Source organism: Gallinula chloropus, assembly GCF_964237585.1.
Source record: "Gallinula chloropus genome assembly, chromosome: 2".
In the NCBI taxonomy this organism is placed as follows: domain Eukaryota; kingdom Metazoa; phylum Chordata; class Aves; order Gruiformes; family Rallidae; genus Gallinula; species Gallinula chloropus.
Window position 1 is genome coordinate 143,161,171 of NC_140086.1, and position 21,010 is coordinate 143,182,180.

Consider the following 21,010-nt stretch of genomic DNA (forward strand, 5'->3'; position numbering starts at 1 on the left):
GTTATCAAAAGCTGGACTGGTCTGTATGTATCAGAGTCATTTGATTTCTTCTTCTAGATATTGGCAAGGAAGAATCTGGCAGTTTCCACATTTTCCATGACAGTGATCCTTTCCCTGCTACTCTAAGACACATTAAAAATAAATGTCATTTGGCCAGAGCGTTCTTCAGATAGCTCTTCAAACAGTTCCCAGTGCAAGTCAACTGAGTCAAAAGCTTTTATGATGTTTATCCCAAGATGAGCTTTCACAGTTTCTGTGTTCAATAGTAGACAAGAGGTGTTGCCTCCTTCTTGTTCTCTGATACTTGTACATCATCCCACTTTTTCTTCAATGGGGGGAAATAAGTTACTGAAAACGACTAGCCTTTTCTGTTTCATCATTAACAATTGTTCCACCTCTAAGTGCTCATGTGAACGTTGTTAGGTAAGAAACAAAGCAAACTGGGTTAAAATAAAAATTAAAACCAGTAATTTCATTCTTCAGTAAGCAGTCATATTATGCTGTATTGTATAAAATATTTATTTATAACTTTTAATTCACACTAGATAAATGTTTATTCTAGCAGTGCTGAGTTTTTTAGTCTGATTTTTTTTCTTCAATATTTCATGCGTATCTTCTGTTTTGTCTTCCAGATTCCTGTTGCTGTGACACAGATAAGTTCGACCAACCACCCAGTGAAAGTAGGACTCTCAGATGCCTTTGTGGTTGTGCACAGGATCCAGCAAATTCCCAGTATGTAGAATTGTAGTGGTGCTAGTGGTTTGGGAGCTGAGCAATGAGTATAAGCTGATTTCATCAAGGATGATTAGTTGCAGAGCAAATCACTTAGCTAATTTCAGCTTGTTAATTCAAGTGTAATTTTATTTGCGTGATAATTCCCGATGTGGCTTTCTCTGTCTTTGTTTCTTTTGAGATGATAAATTAAGTAAATAAAACTAAATGGTCAGCCAAATAATGTAAAATGAAACTGTCAGAGAGTACAATTTGGTAAGCCATAAGATACTTTATCTGGAACATGTCTCCATATCCATAGTATTGAAGAAGCAATCTGTTCAGAAAAGTCATCTGTATCCAGGCTGGAAGTTCTTGATATTTAACATTGTGAACTTCAAATTCATATATGCATTTAGTGAGAGAAAAAAAGAGGAGATGTAGTTATTAAATAACATCTTGGGCTCAAATAGCCATGGTAACAGTAATGCAGATGACATTTAATTTTCTCTGGCTTTAAAAATATTTTGTATGGCTTGACTGAAAACAAATTGTAGGAAATCAAGTGTGTTTTCCTTCATTTTAACGTACTTTGTACAATACCCTTTGAGGCTGTTTAGCCAGTAGAGAGTATGCTCACTTTCCAGGTCTGCTGCTTTCATTTAGACACTTGGAGAAAATTTACTAAGGTAAATTTTTCTATGATCCCCTAATAGCAGGGTACAAATTGAAGGAACTGCACTTGTACCAGCCTCCTAGGACTGAGTTCAGCCATACTCTCCTAAAGTGAACCCTGACAGAGGTGTGGTGCGGATAAAGCTCATAAGAAATGACCTGGTCCAGCCCATCTTGAAGGCAGTCTGTAGATGGGGCTGACACTGAAGTTGCAAGCTCCATTGCTCATGCTATTCCCTCATCAGATTTAAAGAGTCTTTGATGTGAGGGAGCATAAATTCTAGGTCTTGTAAGTCCTGCCATGGGGAAGATGGTAGATTTCAGTACCATCTGTTGCTTGTCGTGACTTCAGAGAAGTGTGAAGGAGGAAGGAGGTTAGCATGCCCAGATTTCACTTAAGAGATCAGGTCTTGGAAGAAATTTGTTTCTGAAGTATGATAGACAGTTGCGATGTGCCTTTGGTCGCATGGATTGCTTTTGAGTGCTTAGGAACAAATGAATCTAGGCAACCGATTCGGCAATTTGAGTAATCTTTGTAAGTGAGTGATCAGAATATTTTCCTTGAGTCTGCAGCTCCTGAAATGGATTCAGGAAGAAATTAGATTGATTGACTTTTGCAAATTCTAAGAACAGTCACACAACAATACAGTGTAAGCGATGGAAGCACTGTGCAGATCTTTTGGCATCAGGGCTTCAACATCAAACAACTAAAGGACTAATTCTAGATTTACATATTTTGTATGTAAAATATATGTGAGTCTCTAGTGTAGCTTGAACATTTTTTTCTGTAGCAATATTTCAGACACGAACCTTGTTTACTACCACTACATAGCATTGGTTATGAAGACACAGTTACTTTGCAGTCTTCTAGCATTTCTATAAACTTTACTCTGTTCATTAAGTTACATTAAGGAGAGGCAGATAACAGAATATGGGTAAAGAGTCTAAACCGTGCCACTGCAGCAACTGTTTCGATAGCATTACTTCTGTATTACTGTGTGCAATGCACAGCTTTTCTCACTAGTGGCTGGTTCTGTGGATGGTGGTAATTCATGATTATTTTTGTTAGGTTGCAGCTTACACTAGAGCTAGTATTAATCAAGGGAACCATCAGGTCACAGCAGATTTTCCCAAAGCTAAATTGTGCTTTCAATGAAACAAGTTTATATCAGTATGTACAGACAACGTAATAGCACCCTGGCAGAACTGGTAAATAACATTGCCCCATTGAAAGCCAGTGTTAGATGCTCTTAAAATATGAATGTTCTTGCATTCTTGTTTTTCAGAAGTGTTAGTCAATTACTGAAAAAGTGATATGATAGGATTGTTTTTTACTTTATTTGTTAGCTCCTTAAGACAATGGATGAATACAAAATGCTGTTTGTTTGTCCCAAAGGAAGGCTAAGATAGTATAGCTATTACTACTTGCTTACCACTTTAGCACTGCCACTTTTCCATCCAAAGAACTCTGTTTCCCTTCATGAACATGGCTAGTTATAAAAAGAACAACAAAACAAACACAAATCAAGCACCTTCCCAACTCTACTGTGTCATGTTTCAGTTTTGTCCGTTGTTTTTGTATATGCATCATGCATTTGAAAATTAAAGAAGCATTAAGTGCAATAGAAGCCTAATTGAACAGAAACATCCTCTCAGTTTTCAAACATGCAGAATCTCTTCGGTGCACTCTATATACTCAGTGTTCTAAAATTTCAATACAATAGTCCTAGTTTTGTTGAAGTAATTTTGGAAGATTTAGAACCATTTCTGAGATTTTTTTCAGACATACTGAAACATTAATAATAACTTTCTTAATACTTCTGAAAGGTGGAGTTCTAAAGCCAGGCAAGCCTGTTTCATTCTGAGGAGAGAAAAACATGCTTTTTGATCAACCATTTCATTTCAGAAGTGCATTTTAATGAGTGCTGGAAAGGATCTTCTTGAAGACCCAAGAGCTAAAAGAAAGGATTTTCTGAACTTTTTGAAATGGAGGACCTTGAGTATTTCGTACCTAGTTTTGTTAATATAATCCTACATGTAAAGGCTTTGCAGTCATACCCCTTTCATCTGTCCCTAAAAGAATACAGGTACCTACATTTTTTCACCTTGTCTTTTAAGAGTTAGAGCACAGAGATGAGAGATTTCTGGTTGTTTTCTGGCTTTATTTTCTAGTCTATATGTGGTACTGTTAGACTGATGCAGCCTGGCCATTGTTATATATATATATGTATAGATATGTAGAGATGCATATGGCTGTATATAATCTAGAGATACTTTGGAATGAATGGTAATCTGTGAAAAGAAGTGATTTTTTCTTGACACCAAGGCTAACAAGAAAAGCCCTAATTTCAGAGATTCATATGGCAGCCAAATGCTAAACTATGTCCATTGATTATTTTCAGACGAAAAGTTTCTGCTTTCTCCTGATAATTCAAGTGGTGAGCCACGTTCTCAACTTTTGCTTCTGATTTGTCTGTTAATTTACAGCAACCGCACTGCTTTCTTTTTCATCAGAAAGGCTGAACACTTGTAGATTGACCATTTTTCTTTTTGTAATTAAGACACTAAGGATGTTTAATCGATGTCTTCCAGTTAGACAGCGTACAATTGATGAAGACAAGGTGGGGGATAGCTGTACATGTTCCTTCAGCAAGTGTTCTGTTTTTTCAGCATTCTCACTGCATCATGAATCTTCTCGCTCTCCCACCGCAACCACCTTCTCTTCCCTGTTCCTTCTTATTTCCTGGGTTTCTTCTCAGCCATCCTTGGCATTCTGCCTTGGCCCTTCTTTCGGTTGCCTACAGTGTCCTTTGCTCTCCATTCTGCAGACTCACAAGATCTCTAGTTTCATGACCATCTTTTTTCCCCTACATCTTTCCTTCCCTTCAGAGTTACCACATTTCCTTCCTTTGTTACAGTGCTCTCTCCCTTTTGTCCTTCTATTAGCTTTTTATTGTGCATGAAGAAGAAATGAAAAGAAATTTATTGCAACCCACTATTATATTTTTAGCAATGGAAAAGCCTACCAGTGAGCTTGCCCAGACTGGGATTTGTTTTCTATGAGTCCATGAAATACAATGATAAAATGAGAGACTGCCGGATTCAGGGGGTCTACACAGTGAATTACTAGTCTTGCACTTAAAGATAATGGCTAGTTTTTTTCTCCATGGTGAGATGTACTTCTCCATGATCTTGGACTCTACTGTATTAAGCACAGCTCTTTTAGGAAATCCATGCTTTGACAACCCAACATTTAATGACGCTGAAATTACTCTACAAAACTGTGTACACAAATGAAACTGTGGCTGAGCTATGTGTTAGTAATATTCCAGTTTCAGTGCAATTAGTGCCACTCAATATGTAGTGTAACTCAAGCATATAATTAAGTGACAAGTCTGCATGTGATAACTGCTGAGGATTTCTGTCCAGTCTGTTTACAGCAGTAAGGCCCCTGAAAGAACCTTACTATTACCTTTCTGAAGGGTAAAAGAAAACTGGTAGTTTATGTTGAGATATTTATTGTATAAAGGTGCAGCACCATCTGAGAGCTTACAGACTCTAATTTGCTGCTGCCTTACTGGTAATGTTGTCGTTTACCTCTGTGCAAAGAGGGGCTCGAAGTTATCGCTCTGAATTTGCAGTATTTATTCTTGCTTTCCACTAGTGTAACTAATTCCACAGAATGCCATCTCTTCCAGCCCTGCATGTTTGTCTGCTGGCCCAAAAGCTTTTAGCCAGGCAGCTGGCTTCCTTGCTACTGCATGTCCAATTCAGGAGCAGTGCAAAAAAGAGATGGGCGAGCTGACAGTATTCGGTGGTATAAGAGCACTTCAGGGACAGGTATGAGGTGATCAAAGTTTAAAATGTTCTTGCTTTAGCCAAAGCCTTATCTGGCCTCTGACCAATCTCAGAGTTAGGCAGTTCGGGGCATGGTGGCTTAAGGGGATAAAGCATGTTTTCCAGACCTAGATGCTGTACTGAAAGCAGCTCAGCTGGCATCAGGAACGGGGCTGTATCTGAAAGGACATGGAGAGTTTCAAAGCAAATGATGTGTAGTAGGCATACAGTGGCGGTGCAGAATATTTTTTCTACATTGTTCATAAAGCAGGTATTTTCAGAGCCTACTTCACCAGTTTGCTTATTCACAGCTTACACATTGTTGAGGTGAAGCTTCCAGGTTTTAAAGGATTTTTTAGTAACTTTTAGGGGAATGATAAAATTAATACATTTAAGGAGTCTGAGTCTGGAATGAGATGTGTTAATAGTCCATGACCAAGAGCAATTGTGGTGGTGGCTTATTACAGGTATGTTTGATCCCAGTGTCAGTGCCCCAAGAATTAATTAGTTAATGTTGATGAGTTTAGCAATATGATGCTGTTAAAAACAAAGAACAGAGATTGCTTGGGCATTATGATTACTTTTTGTAGTGGTGGCAATCAGAGATACCAGGCTGGGAAAATATATGTTGTATGAAGTTTTTATTCAGCCAGTGTTGCTGAACAATGTCCCTGTCAAACAGAACCAGTGACTGTATAGTACAGCAGCTGTGCCCCACCCTTCTGTATCCCTTCTATTTTTCACCAATCACTTGCAGCGTAAACTGGATATGTTTCCTAAATGGTTTGCTTCAAATTGACTTATGCATAATCAAATGTGCTGTCTTACCATTTGTGTTTTCTCTATTAGCTAGACTTAAAACTGAAAGTGCAGCCGTATGAATACATATTACCTTCCTTAGCAGTTTTTGCTGGGTCTATGGCTGATCTCAATTCCCTAGAAATCTTTCACTGACAAAGATTTTTATGTGAACATATAATTTAAAAAATCAGACTGGCTTCTCCAATGTTTTCACGTTCCACTGGGCTACAGGTTTTAGCTGAGGAATGTAGTATGAAGAAAAATGATTATGTGTTGGAAAAGTACTGGAGAGACAGTGCATCTGATGGACATATATATAGAATGGTTTATTGCTAGCTACTCACCCTTCAGGTATGTTAGGAAGTCCTTGGTGCCCTTCAGACACTGTTCTGCCACTAGAGCATCCTCTCTGTTTAGTACATTCCCTTAATTCTGGCAGTTCTCTTTCTTGGAATATTTATATACCATTATTTAGTTTAAAACTACTGTGATGAAAATACATAGAAATACTGTGTAGCACCAGAATCATGCACATCTATAATTTACCAATCCACTGCTTACTCCCTTGAAGGGATTCTTTCAATTGGCCTTCTGACCCCTCACGTTACCTCTCTAGGTCACTGAGGAATGTAGTTACCTCAGTGAGCTGGTGTTTTCTTCAGCTTTTTCTGTGGGGACTGTACCTTTGGCCTTCTGTTCAAAGACAGTACATGTACGTGCCACAGAAACAAACCAAAAAACATTTGGGACCATGCTGTAAATTAAACCAAATCTTAAAGAAGTAGACTCTGTAATTGAAAAAAAAAATACAAGTAACACTGTTATTTAAAAATGGTGTTTCAGATACTCAGAGACACCTACAGAAAAGTAAAATATTTTCATGATGATGAGAATGTTTACATACTTTCTGAAATTCAGAACCAGGAATGGTGCTTCCAAAGTGAGTATGCACACAAAATGTACTTTTCTTTTCCTCATTTCTGTATTAGATCCTCTGTAATACCTCTTTTCAGCAAAATGCCTCTGCATGATGCTTAATTTTTTGTCTGTTACTACATCAAATGATTTCACAAGTTCTTGCCAAGTTAAGGTACATACTGAAGTAAGTGGGCTCATAAGCTCTCTAGAATTCTGCACGTGTACATATTTGTAAAAGTACTAAATATACAGCATAAGGTGAAGAACCTGAGAGAAAGGCTGATGTCTGTCTTCGATTGGAGCAGGAATGTGGGTGGAGAGGTTGAGCGGTAAATGCAAAGGGATAGTATTCAATTTTCTGTTTATCCTGTTGATTTTAGCTTTTCTAGCTTCTTTAGTTAAGGGGATACAGGCTCAGAATTCTAAATAGGAAGTGAAAATGCATTTTGAGGGGCTTAGCAAGGTATGTTTCAAGTCGGACTTCCAAAACAATCTACACCTGCTTTCTGGTTTTGGGGTTTTTTTTTGACAACATGGCCATGCTGATAAATTTGGGTGCTCCTCTTTCCAACCACCTGCCTGCAAGTATATACAAAGCTGTTAGAAGGTGACCATGCAAGTACCTCTCTGTGCTTAGGTTTCTAACAGTAGATCAGTCCTTTGCATGCAAACTCACCACCTGTGGTTGGCATGGTCTTCTCACTGAAAAAGAAAAGATCAAACCTGAGTCTACTAGGGGATTTAGTGGGATCAACAACCATGCTGAAATATGTGTGATTTGAAAGGACTTAACTCTATTAAAATCAGTGGGTTTTAGAAATTTCATGCACTGAGTGAGATAAAAAGATCTGTGACCTAACTCACTGATTCTTACTGGATTTTTGGAAATCCAGAAGCTCCTTATTTCTTGTAAACCTGGTGATGAGTCTGTTAGGAAAGGTTCAGAGGAAACAGGACTATAACATGCCAGTCTGTGCTGCTACCGATGAGATGAAATGGAGTTCAATTAAAGTGCCAGCACCCACCACTTTAATTTATGTATTCATTTGCGTGTATTTTTGGACGGAAGGGTAAAGATTTCTGTGGAAAAAAATTACAGCCTCCAGCATTGGCAGGAGTTCTTTTCAAACACATTTCCTGATCACTCTGATTTGGCAGGTGCTTTTATGGGATTACCATCCTGGGAGCATAAACCTCTCACTGCTGGCAAGAGATTTTCCCCACTCCAGCACAAGGTTAGCTTTGTCTTGAAAACCTTCTCTGTCCAGTGGGCTTGAAGGACATGGCTAAGGCATTTATTGGGGTAAACATTTGGCACATCCCCATATCTGTCTTTTAACTAGTCAGAATGACTTTGTAGGGAAAACATAAAACTAGCTTAATTATAGGCGCATTTCACACTGAAAAAGAAATGCTCTATCAGGGGAGTGAAGCCATAGCAAAGTCAGCTTCTAATAAATGGCAAGAGGAACTGCTTGGCAAAGGTGCCGATTTGGAGCTAAATAGGAATATTATTGTCTGAAAGCAGGACACTGCCTACCTGTGCCTGAGAGCTTATGCGTTGAGAGAGCAGAGAAGCTGTTTCACCCACAGTGACCCTGCCTGATGCAGGAGAGTTATCCCGCCTCAGCTCTGCTTATGCCTCCCCTTCCTCCTCAGATTCCTGTGTTTATTCCACTTGACGCCAATAGCTTGACAGTTATTATCTGTGCAGTGTGAGGGGGATACCCACACTTTTAGAGGTTGGCTGTCTCTCTTTTCTTAGATGGCTTCATCTGCTAGATCCAAGAGGCACCTTAGCCATAGGACACCTTACTGCACTTTCTCTCTTCCTTTAAAAAAATAGAATTCACTGATTGATTGATTTTAGCTAAGGTTCCATTTTCTGTCTGAAAAATGCCTACAACATCCCTTCTAACAAGAGATTGCAAAAAAACACTTTGAATTTCATGCTGTGTGAATGCTTAACAGTTAGGGAGCCTGTGTAAGCCCACTTCAAGCAGCAGAAACCAAGCAACAAGCAGTACCTGCATCCATACAAGGCTGGCAACATGGAATTCTGCCAAAGACTCAGTTTGTGGCCATCTACAATTCCTTTTCTTCTGTTGCATGTAGACTCAGACCAGCCATTGATGAGAGTAACCTGTTAAACCTTTGTATATAACCCTTTATTCTTCTGTGGCATGGTTCCACAGGGTCAGTGATTGTATTTAGCATTGATTTCAATTAGTTTAGCAGCCTTCAAAAGGGACATTAATCCAGTGCAACCAGGAAATCATCATTATGGTATCAGATTGGCAGTATAGGCTGTAATTTTAATTTGCAAATGTACAGGCTCACCATTCTGCATTGCAGCCATGTACTTAAAATCTGGAATATTCAGAATACATGATAGGATATTGATCTGGAAAGTAACAACTATGTGATTTTTTTCAGGCTTACCTTGTGCTGGGGTCTTAGAGTCTTCTGTGTCTTCAAAGCCCATAAGAACAGGGCATTGACTGTATTGAATTACTGCTTTGCGAAACTTAGGTGCAGTCAGCTTGTCTAAAGATTATGCATAATATTTGTTGTTTAGGAAGACTTGTCTTCTTTAATGTTATAATATGAAGAAATGTTCTACTGCATTTAGATGTGAGCTAGCTTGTAGCTAACAAATTTGATTAAGCGATGAAATCAGTTTTGTTTGCACATCTTGACAACAACTGACAAAGTGAGCATATAAAACGTTTCTCTCAAGTCTGTAAGCTGAGAAATGTCTTGGGAAAGCAAGCATCTGAATTATACCCTAAAATGTCTGACAGTATACTGCCTAGAATTTCTGCCAAAATGAATGACTAAGATGCTTGAGAGCATACTCAGCATTTTCATAATCCTTTACTGGGAATAGGTACCTATTTTGTCAGCTCTAGTGGTTTCTCAAGTGAGAAATTCTTTGTGCTTTTGACATGTTCCTTCATGGTGTGTAAAGTTAAAATATATTCCCAAGGAAAATGGGTGTCATGCATGCACCTAAGGAATACTGAGCAATCATTATTAACTCAACTATTTTTCACAATCTATAGACTGCAAAATACTAGTGTGGAAATATTTTTCTTTTTCTTTCCTGGTAGATGTCCGTAGAAGAACAATTTATGAGTACCACAGGGTGGAGCTACAGATGTCAAAGATTACCAACCTCTCAGCTGTTGAAATGATACCTCTTCCAAGTAAGTAAAACGTAACATGGGCAGGAGCCAGATCTGAGAAAGACTCCCCCCACCTCCCAGCAACGTACACATGATTTCAAATATTTTGTTTATGTGTGGACTTGGAATCATGGACAGACTAATTTATCCTCTCTGATTTATTCCCAGATGGATGATGTATTATACTTTGCATCCCCATGTACCTCAAGTTAGTTTGCAGGTAGATAGCTTCCAATAGGTTTTGAATTAAATTTGTGCCAAAGCATTTTTTTCAAAAGAATGATTATATTGCCTTTAGATTTGTTTCCTCAAGAAAAAGAAGACCAGTTTTCATGCTTACAAGGCAAACACAAATTCTTGTGTACTGTGCATCACATTGTGAAAGAATATCCCCAAACACATTTTTGCAGTTCATCTGCATCTTTTTGTCTAAGGTAAAACTACATTGTTTAGCTTGTAGAAAAAAAATAGATACAGCTATTTTCTTATTTCTGATCCAGTTACAGTTCTTGCACACTTCTCTGCCAGCCTTATTACCTGCTTAAGTCCAAATGTCAGCAACACCAAGGAACATTGAAACCAAGGAAGAAAGAGATTTAAGGAAATGCTTAGTATTTAGCAATGAACCTGAATGAAAAGGTTTGGAAGTGACAATACATTTACAAATGATATAAAAAAAAAATCCTACAGATAAAATGTACCTTTGAGCATACGATTATGCAATGCATTGTAATAGACTGGGTTGAGTGTTTTATTTTGGCTATGTATGAAAGATACATTTGCAGGTTTTTTATGAGAATCGTTTGTAAGACTAATGTGATATTTCTGTTTGTTTTTCTACATCACAGCTTGCCTCCAGTTTTCCAGCTGTGGTCCTTGTGTCACGGCCCAGATTGGTTTCAACTGCAGCTGGTGCAGTAAACTCCAAAGGTAAAGAAAAGGATTTTTCTTTTTTGTGTGAGTATGCAGCTGTGCTCAAAGCACATCTGAAATCATTGTCTGTGCATTATTCAGCAAAAAGTGTTGTTACACACATCTTATATACATGCATTCACATGAACATAAACCTCAGTTGCGATCACTACCAACACATCATGGTCCCAATTCACTTCAGCAAAGAAATTAGGCGAGAATAGCCAAAACTGTTGTTTTGGGGGGTTAAGCCCTTGTATTTCCTTAACCCTAATTTAAAATCCTTTTGAAGGAGAAAAAGAAATAGAAATCATAATAAAAATTATATTTTTCCCTGTATCTCTGGCTTCATCGAAAAGAATTTAACCACATGGAGATGCGGGGCGGTAATGTAACTATAAAGACATACTTGTTCTCTTAGAGGTAGGGAAACTGACACATCCGAAGAGTTGGCAGAGCCTTTTCTCTTTTACCCTGTCATTATACTTAGCACATATGTTGGGTCTCCTCAGCCTCTCACTGCCACATTGACGACAAGTAAAATCAGTAGCAGGAGCAATTTAGACTCTGTGGAGCATCTCAAGCACAGACAGCAAAATGGAGACTCTGCAGCTGTAGCTTTTCCTAACAGTTCACTCACCGACCTTCACTGACTCGTAGCAAAAATTTATTTAACTCCAGTTCCCTGACAAAAGGTGCATTATCATAATGGGTATTTATTGTTGTTGTAGTTTTCAACCCTAGTTCAGAAATGCTGTGTGTAAAATGGATGCATAATGAAAGGAGAAAAGGCTATTAGCATTCTAAAATAATACAATAATTTGACACTATGTTGAAGAACGGATAAATAGCTAATCTATGGGATATGGAATTAGGAGCTTTGGATCATTTTTATTATGTTTTCTGAAGCGTCAACTCCTGCAGTAAGTCTTCTGAACAGTCACTCTGTTCTCAGCTTGTCTTGCAAAAAACTCTTTTTAGTGGAACTAGAGCTAAATGAAATCACATCACAGAAAACATATCAAACATCTTAAAGAGTACAGATACTTGTATAAAAATGTTCCAGGCAATCATGAAGAGATTTTACTTGCTCCAGCCAATTCTTGCCTCCAAGCATTGCTTGATTCTCCTTCCATCAGTAAATGTTGTAGCACTGAGTTTCGCTTGGCTTTGGTTTGAGCAAGATCTGTTGCAAGATTTGTAGCCAGTGTTCTCATTTCTGTTTGCATAAACTCTATTCTCTGGCAAAGTTCAGATGTCTTATGAGGAACAGGCAAACCTTTGTGATTTTCTGTATTTTCTGAAGAACTGAGTTTCCTGAGATCTGGAATTGCTGGGAAATCCTTGTTTCTCACTTAGGCACAGATTCACTGTGGAGAACTAAGAGAGTTTTATCCTTCACCTTTAGCATCAAGCAACACCAGACATGTAGTTGCACTGTTCCACTTAGGTGGCTGCCCCTTCACAACTGGCAAGGTGCACTGTACTGCTAAAAAATATACAGTCTCAACTCTCAATTCCTGTTCAATTAATTTTTTCATGACAAAAAATCTTGCTTTTAGTTTTTCTTGCAAAGATCACACTGCAATCAAAGATGAACCCACTGTCCTGCACTGTTTCCCAGAAACAGCTTCTCCACGCTGCAGCATGAGCTGCAGCAGATAAACAGCTTTATTGCTGTTAATTAACCCATTACTGACAGTAGTGGGACTATCATTTCATGCAAGCTGGTTTTGGAATATTGTTTGACTAGCAGGAAAGACAGAAACTGGAATCAATTCCTTAAAAGCATTATGGATCCAGAAGAGAAAACTAAGATACAATCTATTATCTATGAAGGTAATCATTATTCAGCCACATTTAAGCAGATTGAGAATTGTGTATAGAATCATAAAACAGTGCAGAACGGAAAGATCCTGTAGAGGTCATCTAATCTAACCTCCCACTCAAAGCAAGGCCAGCTATGAGATCAGACCATTTTGTTCATGACTTTGTTCTTGGAAACCTCTGAAGATATGGTCTAGTCCCCTAAGCATCTTAATTTTATACTAGATTTTACATCTTATTGTTTAAATTATTTCCTCTGGAAACATGGCTGTGGCGATGATGTCTGCCTCAGGTCCCATTGTCTTTCTTGGCCACTCTCCTGCTGCTTCTGCAATGAGCAGTTTATTCCAACTAATTCACTTCTACAGAGAAACGGATATGAAATAATAAGTAGATATGTATTTTGAGAAAATAGGTAACTTTTTTTTTCCAAAAAATGAAGACTGAGTGTTTATTTAGTTAGGGTACATTACAACAGAGGATCATTGTGATCTGGACTCATCTGTGTCTCAGCTTGGACTGTTCCCCACCAGTTCTGGATATCCTCACCTGCCTTCTGGAGTACCTCGCTTCTTTTACCTTGCTGGTGCTCAGCATGTTTATTACAAACCAAAACCTTATTCCAGTCTCAGTGGAGATGTCTGGATTGCAGGAGAGGACTCAGAATCATTTACTTCAGTACTACATTGTGGTGTTGCTCCCATCCAAAATGAGGTTGCTATGTTAAAATGTTCTTTTTTGCATGTGACAAAGAAGCACTTGCTCAACAAGAAACCCTAACTGTCCTGGTTAAAAATCATAAAGGATGGAAAGTTTTGAGTTCTTTGATCACAGTCCTCTAGATTTTTCTGTGTGTCACTGCTCTTCAGTCACAAGCCTTGTAAATCAACCTTGACTTTTATCTCTTCTTCTGATATACATTGCTCTGCTGCAGCAGAATAAAGTCTGCTTGGAAAAATAAGCAATACATGAAGTATTAACTTAGACATTTCAGAAGTGCCTAGAGTACAAAGAAAATTAATATTTACAATCCACTTTCAAATGAGTGCTCGTAGGAGTTTTGAAGCAAGAGGAAGCAGATGCTGACTGGACACAGTGGTTCTGAAGGTGAGAAACCAAAGCTGTCTCTTTTGGCAAAGCCCAGGTTGAGGAAGGCAATTAGCCTTTGGTCCAAAAGCCCAGAGGAGACTTTGTACTTAACAGTGACGGGTTTCCAGTGTGGCAGTAATCTACCAAATGATCTAGTGCTCCATTCTTTGCCAGAGGATAATGCCTGTTTGCTAGTGAGGACACTGTTAGGGAGCAATGAGGGTCAGATGTGGCTGGAGCAGACGGTGGTGCTGTGCCTGAGGAGCCACAGTATCACTTTGGTAGGCTGAAGGGAGATCTCCCAGAGTAGACAGACTTCCATGTGAGTAACAAGCAAATGTATGCAGAACTCTGGATCAGTTCTACGGTGCTTTTTTTCAACAGGTTATGACCCCATTCAGCCAAAGCAACATTATTGCCAAGAACAGCATCTTGTATATATTTTTCCTCGCATAAAATTTAGAACATATATTGAGTAATTCACAAAATAAAGTACAGTAGTTGGAAAAAACAAAAAGTTTATATAAAACCTGTAACTGCAGAAGGAAAGCTGACCAGCAGAGCCATTGCAGAATAACTGTACTCCCCCATGTGGGCAGTCTGTGCTGGAATAAAAATAACTTTGTTCTGCAACTGTGGTTTGTTTCCTACCTGTAACTTCTCCCTAGCTGCTGTGCAAGCTTTCCAGTCTTTGGTAGGTTCTTCTTCTTACTCTCTACAGCCTTAAATCACAGTTTCCATTTTCATAAGGGATCATCAAATTATCCACAGAGAAATCTGTGACATATGTCATACAGTGTTGTCATGACTAAAGGAAAGTAACATAATTTTCTTTTGACTTCAGTAGATGGAGGATCCCCATGAGATTTTTTTTTAACTATGTATGTTCCATAACTGTTCTGTAAGCAAAAATGTTCACTAAGTAAAAGAGACTAACTATAAACATGTAAGCTAAGATGGTATCATAGCTTTCTCTATACAAGGATCTGTATCTATAAAATGACAGAAACATCATCTGCTTCATTGTAGTCACCTGTGCCTGAAACTTGGACTATTTGCTCTTCAGTATTTCAGACTTCCCAGTGTGTAAATGCTGGGAGAATTCCTTAGTGTTAGATATGTTTATATCATCTATTCATGCTTTTGAAAATGTTTATATACACTAGGTACTTGGTACAGCCTGCATGTTAGAGATGTCATTTTCTTGGAAATTTTTTTTGAGACTTTAAGGCAACTTTGCTGTTACGTTATAGGTTCAATTTGTACAACTGGCTCATGTTACCGAAATAGTGTGTTCCCTTGGAAATATTCTATGTTAATTGACCAATAAATAATTTGTGTTAACTAACTTTAAAAGAGTTGACACTGAAATAGAATGGAAATACGATGCTTAAATGGTCAAGAAATTTTTAAAGGCCAGTTTACACATAATCACAAGGTTGAAAAACACCTTTAAGATCATCAAGTCCAACCATTCCTGTGCTAGGCTAAACCATATCTCTAAGTACCTCATCTAACCTTCTTTTAAACACATCCAGGGATGGTGACTCAACCACATCACTGGGCAGCCTGTTCCAGGCCCTGACAACACTTTCATTGAAAAATTTTTCCTAACATCTAATCTGAACCTGCCCTGGCACAGCTCTGTGCCATTTCCCCTTGTCCTATCACCTGTCACTTGGCTGAAGAGACCATTGGCCTCCTCCTTTCAGGTAGTTGTAGATGGTGAGAAGGTCTCCCCTCAGCCACCTCTTCTCAAGGCTAAACATTCCCAGCTCCCCCCCACACTCATCATAAGATGTGCCCTCCATCCCCTTCACCAGCCTGGTTGCCCTTCTACAAAACTCTGTACAAAGTTTTTAAAAAATTTTTGTTCAGATCCTGTAGATATTGTTGTTCTGGTTTTGATGAACTTCAGGAAAGTCTGGTTTCAGCAGTGAGATGATACTGATACTTCAGTGAGTTCAGAAATGAGGCAAAGAGCACACTCTTGCCGTCTGTGCATGCTGGAGACTCAGGTTTTGAATGTGTCTCATGCTTCACTTAATTCACACAGGATGAAAGCATCTCCCAATCCTTGCAACATCTCTCAGGTTTAGCGAGGTGCTGTCATCCCAACACTGGAGATAGGGAGCTGGAGTTCTGAAGGACTAAGGGCAAGAGCTGCACACAGTTTAGATGGTAGGTTTATTCAGCTGTCACTGTTGATATCTATATTCAAATTTTAAAACCTCAAAACTGTGCCAAGGGCACCCAAGAGCCTAATACTTAGATCCATGAGGGTGTTTTGCAGAATAGGAGAGCAGTACTAGAAATACATTTTCACCAAACTCTGGACTTAAATCTCAAAGTCCAAAAAGGCTGTGAGCATTCAAATACTTTGAGAAAATGCTTACATCTGCCTGAGTCTAAGTGGGGCTCAGCAGTGAGTCCCTGAGCTCTATGAAGCTCCCCTGCTGCTTATGTGTGACTTTGCCCTTTACACCACAGCAGTATCACAGTGAGAAACCCCTGAGGAACAGGAGGTGAGTGAACACAGGTTCTCTGAACCCAAGTGACACCTGAAGAGTGGGTCGCCTATCAGATGTCCAGGTGCTCACGTCTGAGCACTGGTACCCCCTTGCATGGCTCCAGCACAGAGCAGCTCCACTACCCTCAGACAACGGCTGGAGATTCAGGTCAACCCCTGTCACTGCTGTCCAGGTAGCCCTGAGGGTGCTTTCTCAGGTCCACAGGGAGAGCTGAGAGCACTGGGAGTCCTAGTTCACAAAAGCTCATGTTAAACTATTCATTTATATCTCTAAGTATCTTTGTTTTCCAGACTGCCTTGGATAATCTAGTTTGAAACCATACCACTTTGTGGAATTGACCCATGGAGTTTAAACCCCTGGTTTGTGCTCTGAAACAAACTGCACAATTTCCCATGTTAGACTTTCCGTGTGCTGTGATGAGCCAAGACACTCCGTGTACTCTAGGCAGAGTTATTCTGCCCATGTGTGTGCACACGGGTACCAAAGCTTCTTGTACTCTTAAAGCTATTCTGATTTTAAAAGACTAAGGAATCACATTTGTGATACATTTCCCCTCAATGCTTAATCCCCTGTGCCAGCGACAGCACTGCTTGTGTAGATGAAAAGGTTACAACTGCTTCTTTTTTTTTCTTAATGTGTTGTTAGCAAAGTGAAAAATCAGAATTGTGCCTGGGAATAGTAGCAGCAATGCAATTGAAGTCTTGATACATCTCGTCTTTTATTGCGATAATCGCTGTTCCTGTCTAAGCAGATAATAAAGAAACTAGTTGATTTGCCGATTAGCTGGAAAGCAGGGAAGAAGTCTTGACACTTACAGTTCTTAAGAAAACATTTTACAGTTGGACTATGAAGTGATAGTTCTCCATGGTTTGTCCTTCCATGAATTGAGATTAAAATGCTCAACTATTATTTGTCTTCTGAACTTCTATGCAAGCTTGAAATGTTTTGTTTGTTTATTCTTCTTTGAGAAAGAAATTGGAAACATGTTTAGTTAACTTTCAAATCTGAGTTTGTGACTGGAAATGTTTAATGTCAGGAAGAGGAAAAGGTTTAGGGGTTTTGTTTGTTTGTTGTTTTGTGTGTCCCACCTGATGAGACTTATTTTCATAAAAATTGTGTCAAATCCAATACTGTAGTATGTCTTATGTAATCTAAAATATTTATTGGCTAAGCAAAGCACCTTGCATACAGGAAAGAAAAGCACAAAACCAAACACTATGCTGTCTAACTACATACCCCCCTGATTTACAAAAGAAACTAATTAAATAAAAAAAAACCCCAGAGTCTTTCTCCACACATAGCTTACTGTTTGGCACCTACATTTCCTTCATCTTTTATTGCATAGCTGACACCGTAATGAAAGTTGTAGTAAATTCTGTTACGGAGCAGGGAAAGGCAATGGATGAGATCAGGACCAAAAATACTTAACAGCTGACAGTACAGATACATCAGCTTAATTGTGCAGTGTACATGTAGCAAACATCTCCTGTTGGGACATGCTTTGGTCTGTGCCCTTCACATTGTTCTACTAAAACTATGACATTCTAAAAAAAAATTTAAAAAAAAAATCTTGAAATCTAGAAGTGTTTAACTGAGATATAAATACACTCCTCAAAAGCTCTGGAAGTTCTTCTTATGCAAAGAAATTACAGTGAAGGCATGCAACTGGAAATACTGTTGATTTGATGCGTGAATTAACAAGCTTGGGCACTGCAGTGCAAGGTGGCAAAATGCTTAGTACAGTGCAATAAAGGGAGTTTTAGCTTGTAACACTGAAATTATTTTTACTCCTGTCCCCTCACTCATAAGCAGCCATTTGTAGATCTCAATTTTAATTCAAATGCTCACTTTTATATACTTCCCAGTTTTCACTATTTTAATTTCCCTTGTTTGTTTGCTTTAGGGATAGTGCATATTTCAAATCCAAATTAAGAGATGGGTGGAAGATTTGCTGATACGTACTCAGATTGTTTTTATCCCAATACCATTCATCTGACAGTATTGTGATGTTAGTACAAAATAGGCCACAGAATCTTAGCCATTGAATTACAAAATAAATTAAAAAATGAGGCATTTGTATGGATTAGGTAAACCACCAGAGGGAGCATATATAATCCAATCAGTGTAATAGATTCATATACAAGCAACAAGGAAAATCTCATTTTAAATGCTTTAGAAGGGCTAGATGTTTAAAATATAGTGTATTTTGTAAAATATATTCCATCCTATCAATGTATATAACTTCATGAATTTGCTCATCACACTGCTGCTTCAGGCAAAGTGAAAGAAATGTTCCCAGATTCTGCCTGTCTCTAGAATATATTTCATTACAGCAGTTTTTTATACTGGAGTGGTTTTATATGAAAATGTGGCAGTGTCCTAACTCCTGGGTCTTAACTGTTGAAGACTGAACAGTAGACTTTTGAATTAGATCAGAATTACCCTGTGATAAATGAAAAGTAATGTCAGTAGCTTTTTTCTAACTTGCATGCTGTTTCTCTCGAATTATGGAGTAATGATATTGAAAATCTGAGAAGTAGAAATTCTGCCCCTTTATCAGAGTTTGCTCTGATTAAAATGCAATATATTTTTGTTCTGTTTTAAAAGTTGTGTTGAGACTGCAATTGGACTTTTTAATCAAGTGCAACAAATGCATCAAGAATGAATGTGTAAAATTGTCAGTCCTGATACATTACCAATAAGAATGATAGGATAACTAGATCTATACTTTATTGAGCAGAAAATTGCTCCACACCCAACTTCTTCAAATCGTTTCCAAGCTGCTTGCTCTTAATTTGACAAGCCAATTTGAACGCATGAACTGCAAGAAACTGTTAGGAAATTAGCATTCAATAATTGAGAATTTTATATGCATGGCAAGCCTGATGGGAGTAAAGCAAGAAAAGAAAGTGGCACAGAAGTGCTTAATGAACAAAGCATTTTCTCAAACCCAAGTGAGATGGTATTTTTTGATGGAAGAAGCCTCACAAGATCATGTAGATCATAGATCTTCTCAAGTGGGATGACAGTTCTGTTTAGAAGACACTGTAAGCTTCAGTGAGCCTGAGGTTATATTTCAAAATACATAATGGTAAAGATGTACATAATGGTACATTTAAAAGTACTGTTATGGAACCTAGATGATCCTGAGCTCTTAATAGTTTTTTATTGAAAGGTAGCCTGCAGCCAGATGAACTAACTGAGGTTGATATATGGATAAATAGCAGATAAATAGCAGATAAATAGCCTTTCTTCTATATTCTTTATAAATCTGAGGAATTTGTTTGTAGTGGCATTACATGGAATTATTGTGGAATTTCTTAATTCCTCTTGAGCAGAGATTGTCTGGTACAATTCCTACAACTAATACAAATAAACAGGTGCAGTAGCTCTCAGAGGTTTAGGACACATCAGAGCTAAATCAGCCAATTCAATATGGGACCACTAGAATAGAATCATCCCCTTGCCTATTTCAAAGCTGGTATCTTAAAATGGACACATACCACCTAAGAACTACGTGGAATACTTTTTCGGGGAAAACACCTGAGCTTTTTGCTGCATTAGTAGAACTTTCTTATGAGCATCATTCTTCAGGTTTCCTTTCTCCACACATTCTTCTGGAAGTGCTGTCATTTCTGTGCCCTGACGTTTCCATCAGCCCCAAGCTAGAGAATAAAACTATCCCTATCCTACTACGAATAGATTTGATATCTACCTAACTGAATTTGACTCCTCCCTTAAAACAGAAATGAGACAGTTTCCTTACAACTGCAGCATCAGTCACACACTTTTTCATATGTATGCCTTGCTTTGTTTTCCTGAATAACTCTGAGCATGTGGGCACCAGTTATGCTCATAATTGATGGAGATTTTTGAGAAATGTAAGGCTGGGTTACAAAACTTTATTTCTAGAAAATGGGCAGAAGATTGTGACAGTTCTCTGAAATCCTAACCTTTCTCTTGAATTATTTCCTATGAGATCCTGGACGTGAAGCATTTTGAAGTTTCTTAATGTAGATATAAACACAGTGATTTATTTAAGGCACATCACTCACACTACTCATATTGTATATTTGTGTTTCTTACCATATCATTTGCCTTTCAAAATTAAGATTGGTTTCACTAGCTCTTGGTTCCCTTGCCAGAGATGTTACTATGTCTGCTGGAGCTTAGAAACTCTGTTCATTATCCGCTCTGCAGGTTTCTGTGGCATCCAATTTTGCAACACAGCTTGTCCAAGGCATAGATATCACAGTCAATATAAAAAGGACCACTGGCTTGACTGTTTTAAGACCTTAATGAAAAGGCTGTGTCATGTAATGTCTATCAAATATATCACATTCCCAAGGTGTTTTATTATAAATGCAGGAAATAGCTATCAAAAATACAGATGACAGTTAAGCACTTAACTCCCTTTGAAAGGAGAGGAAGTAGGCACACATCTTTTATTTATACCTTTGAGAATATTTACTTTTGCTGATTAATTTGGAAGATCACAAAATCCATGTTTAATTTCCATGT

The 21,010-nt window shown here is 38.3% G+C and overlaps 1 protein-coding gene across 1 annotated transcript in view; it reads left to right on the forward strand.

The window, feature by feature from the left end:
• The window catches only part of PLXDC2 (plexin domain containing 2), a gene marked incomplete at its 5' end in the record, with an annotated part of 260,604 nt that overhangs the window by 201,974 nt on the left and 37,620 nt on the right, over nt 1-21,010 (forward strand). Inside the window, 3 exons of the mRNA XM_084260059.1 lie at nt 633-732; nt 10,056-10,151; nt 10,979-11,060. Of these exons, the coding sequence (XP_084116185.1) occupies nt 633-732; nt 10,056-10,151; nt 10,979-11,060 (278 nt within the window). The remainder of the gene's footprint in view (nt 1-632; nt 733-10,055; nt 10,152-10,978; nt 11,061-21,010) is intronic.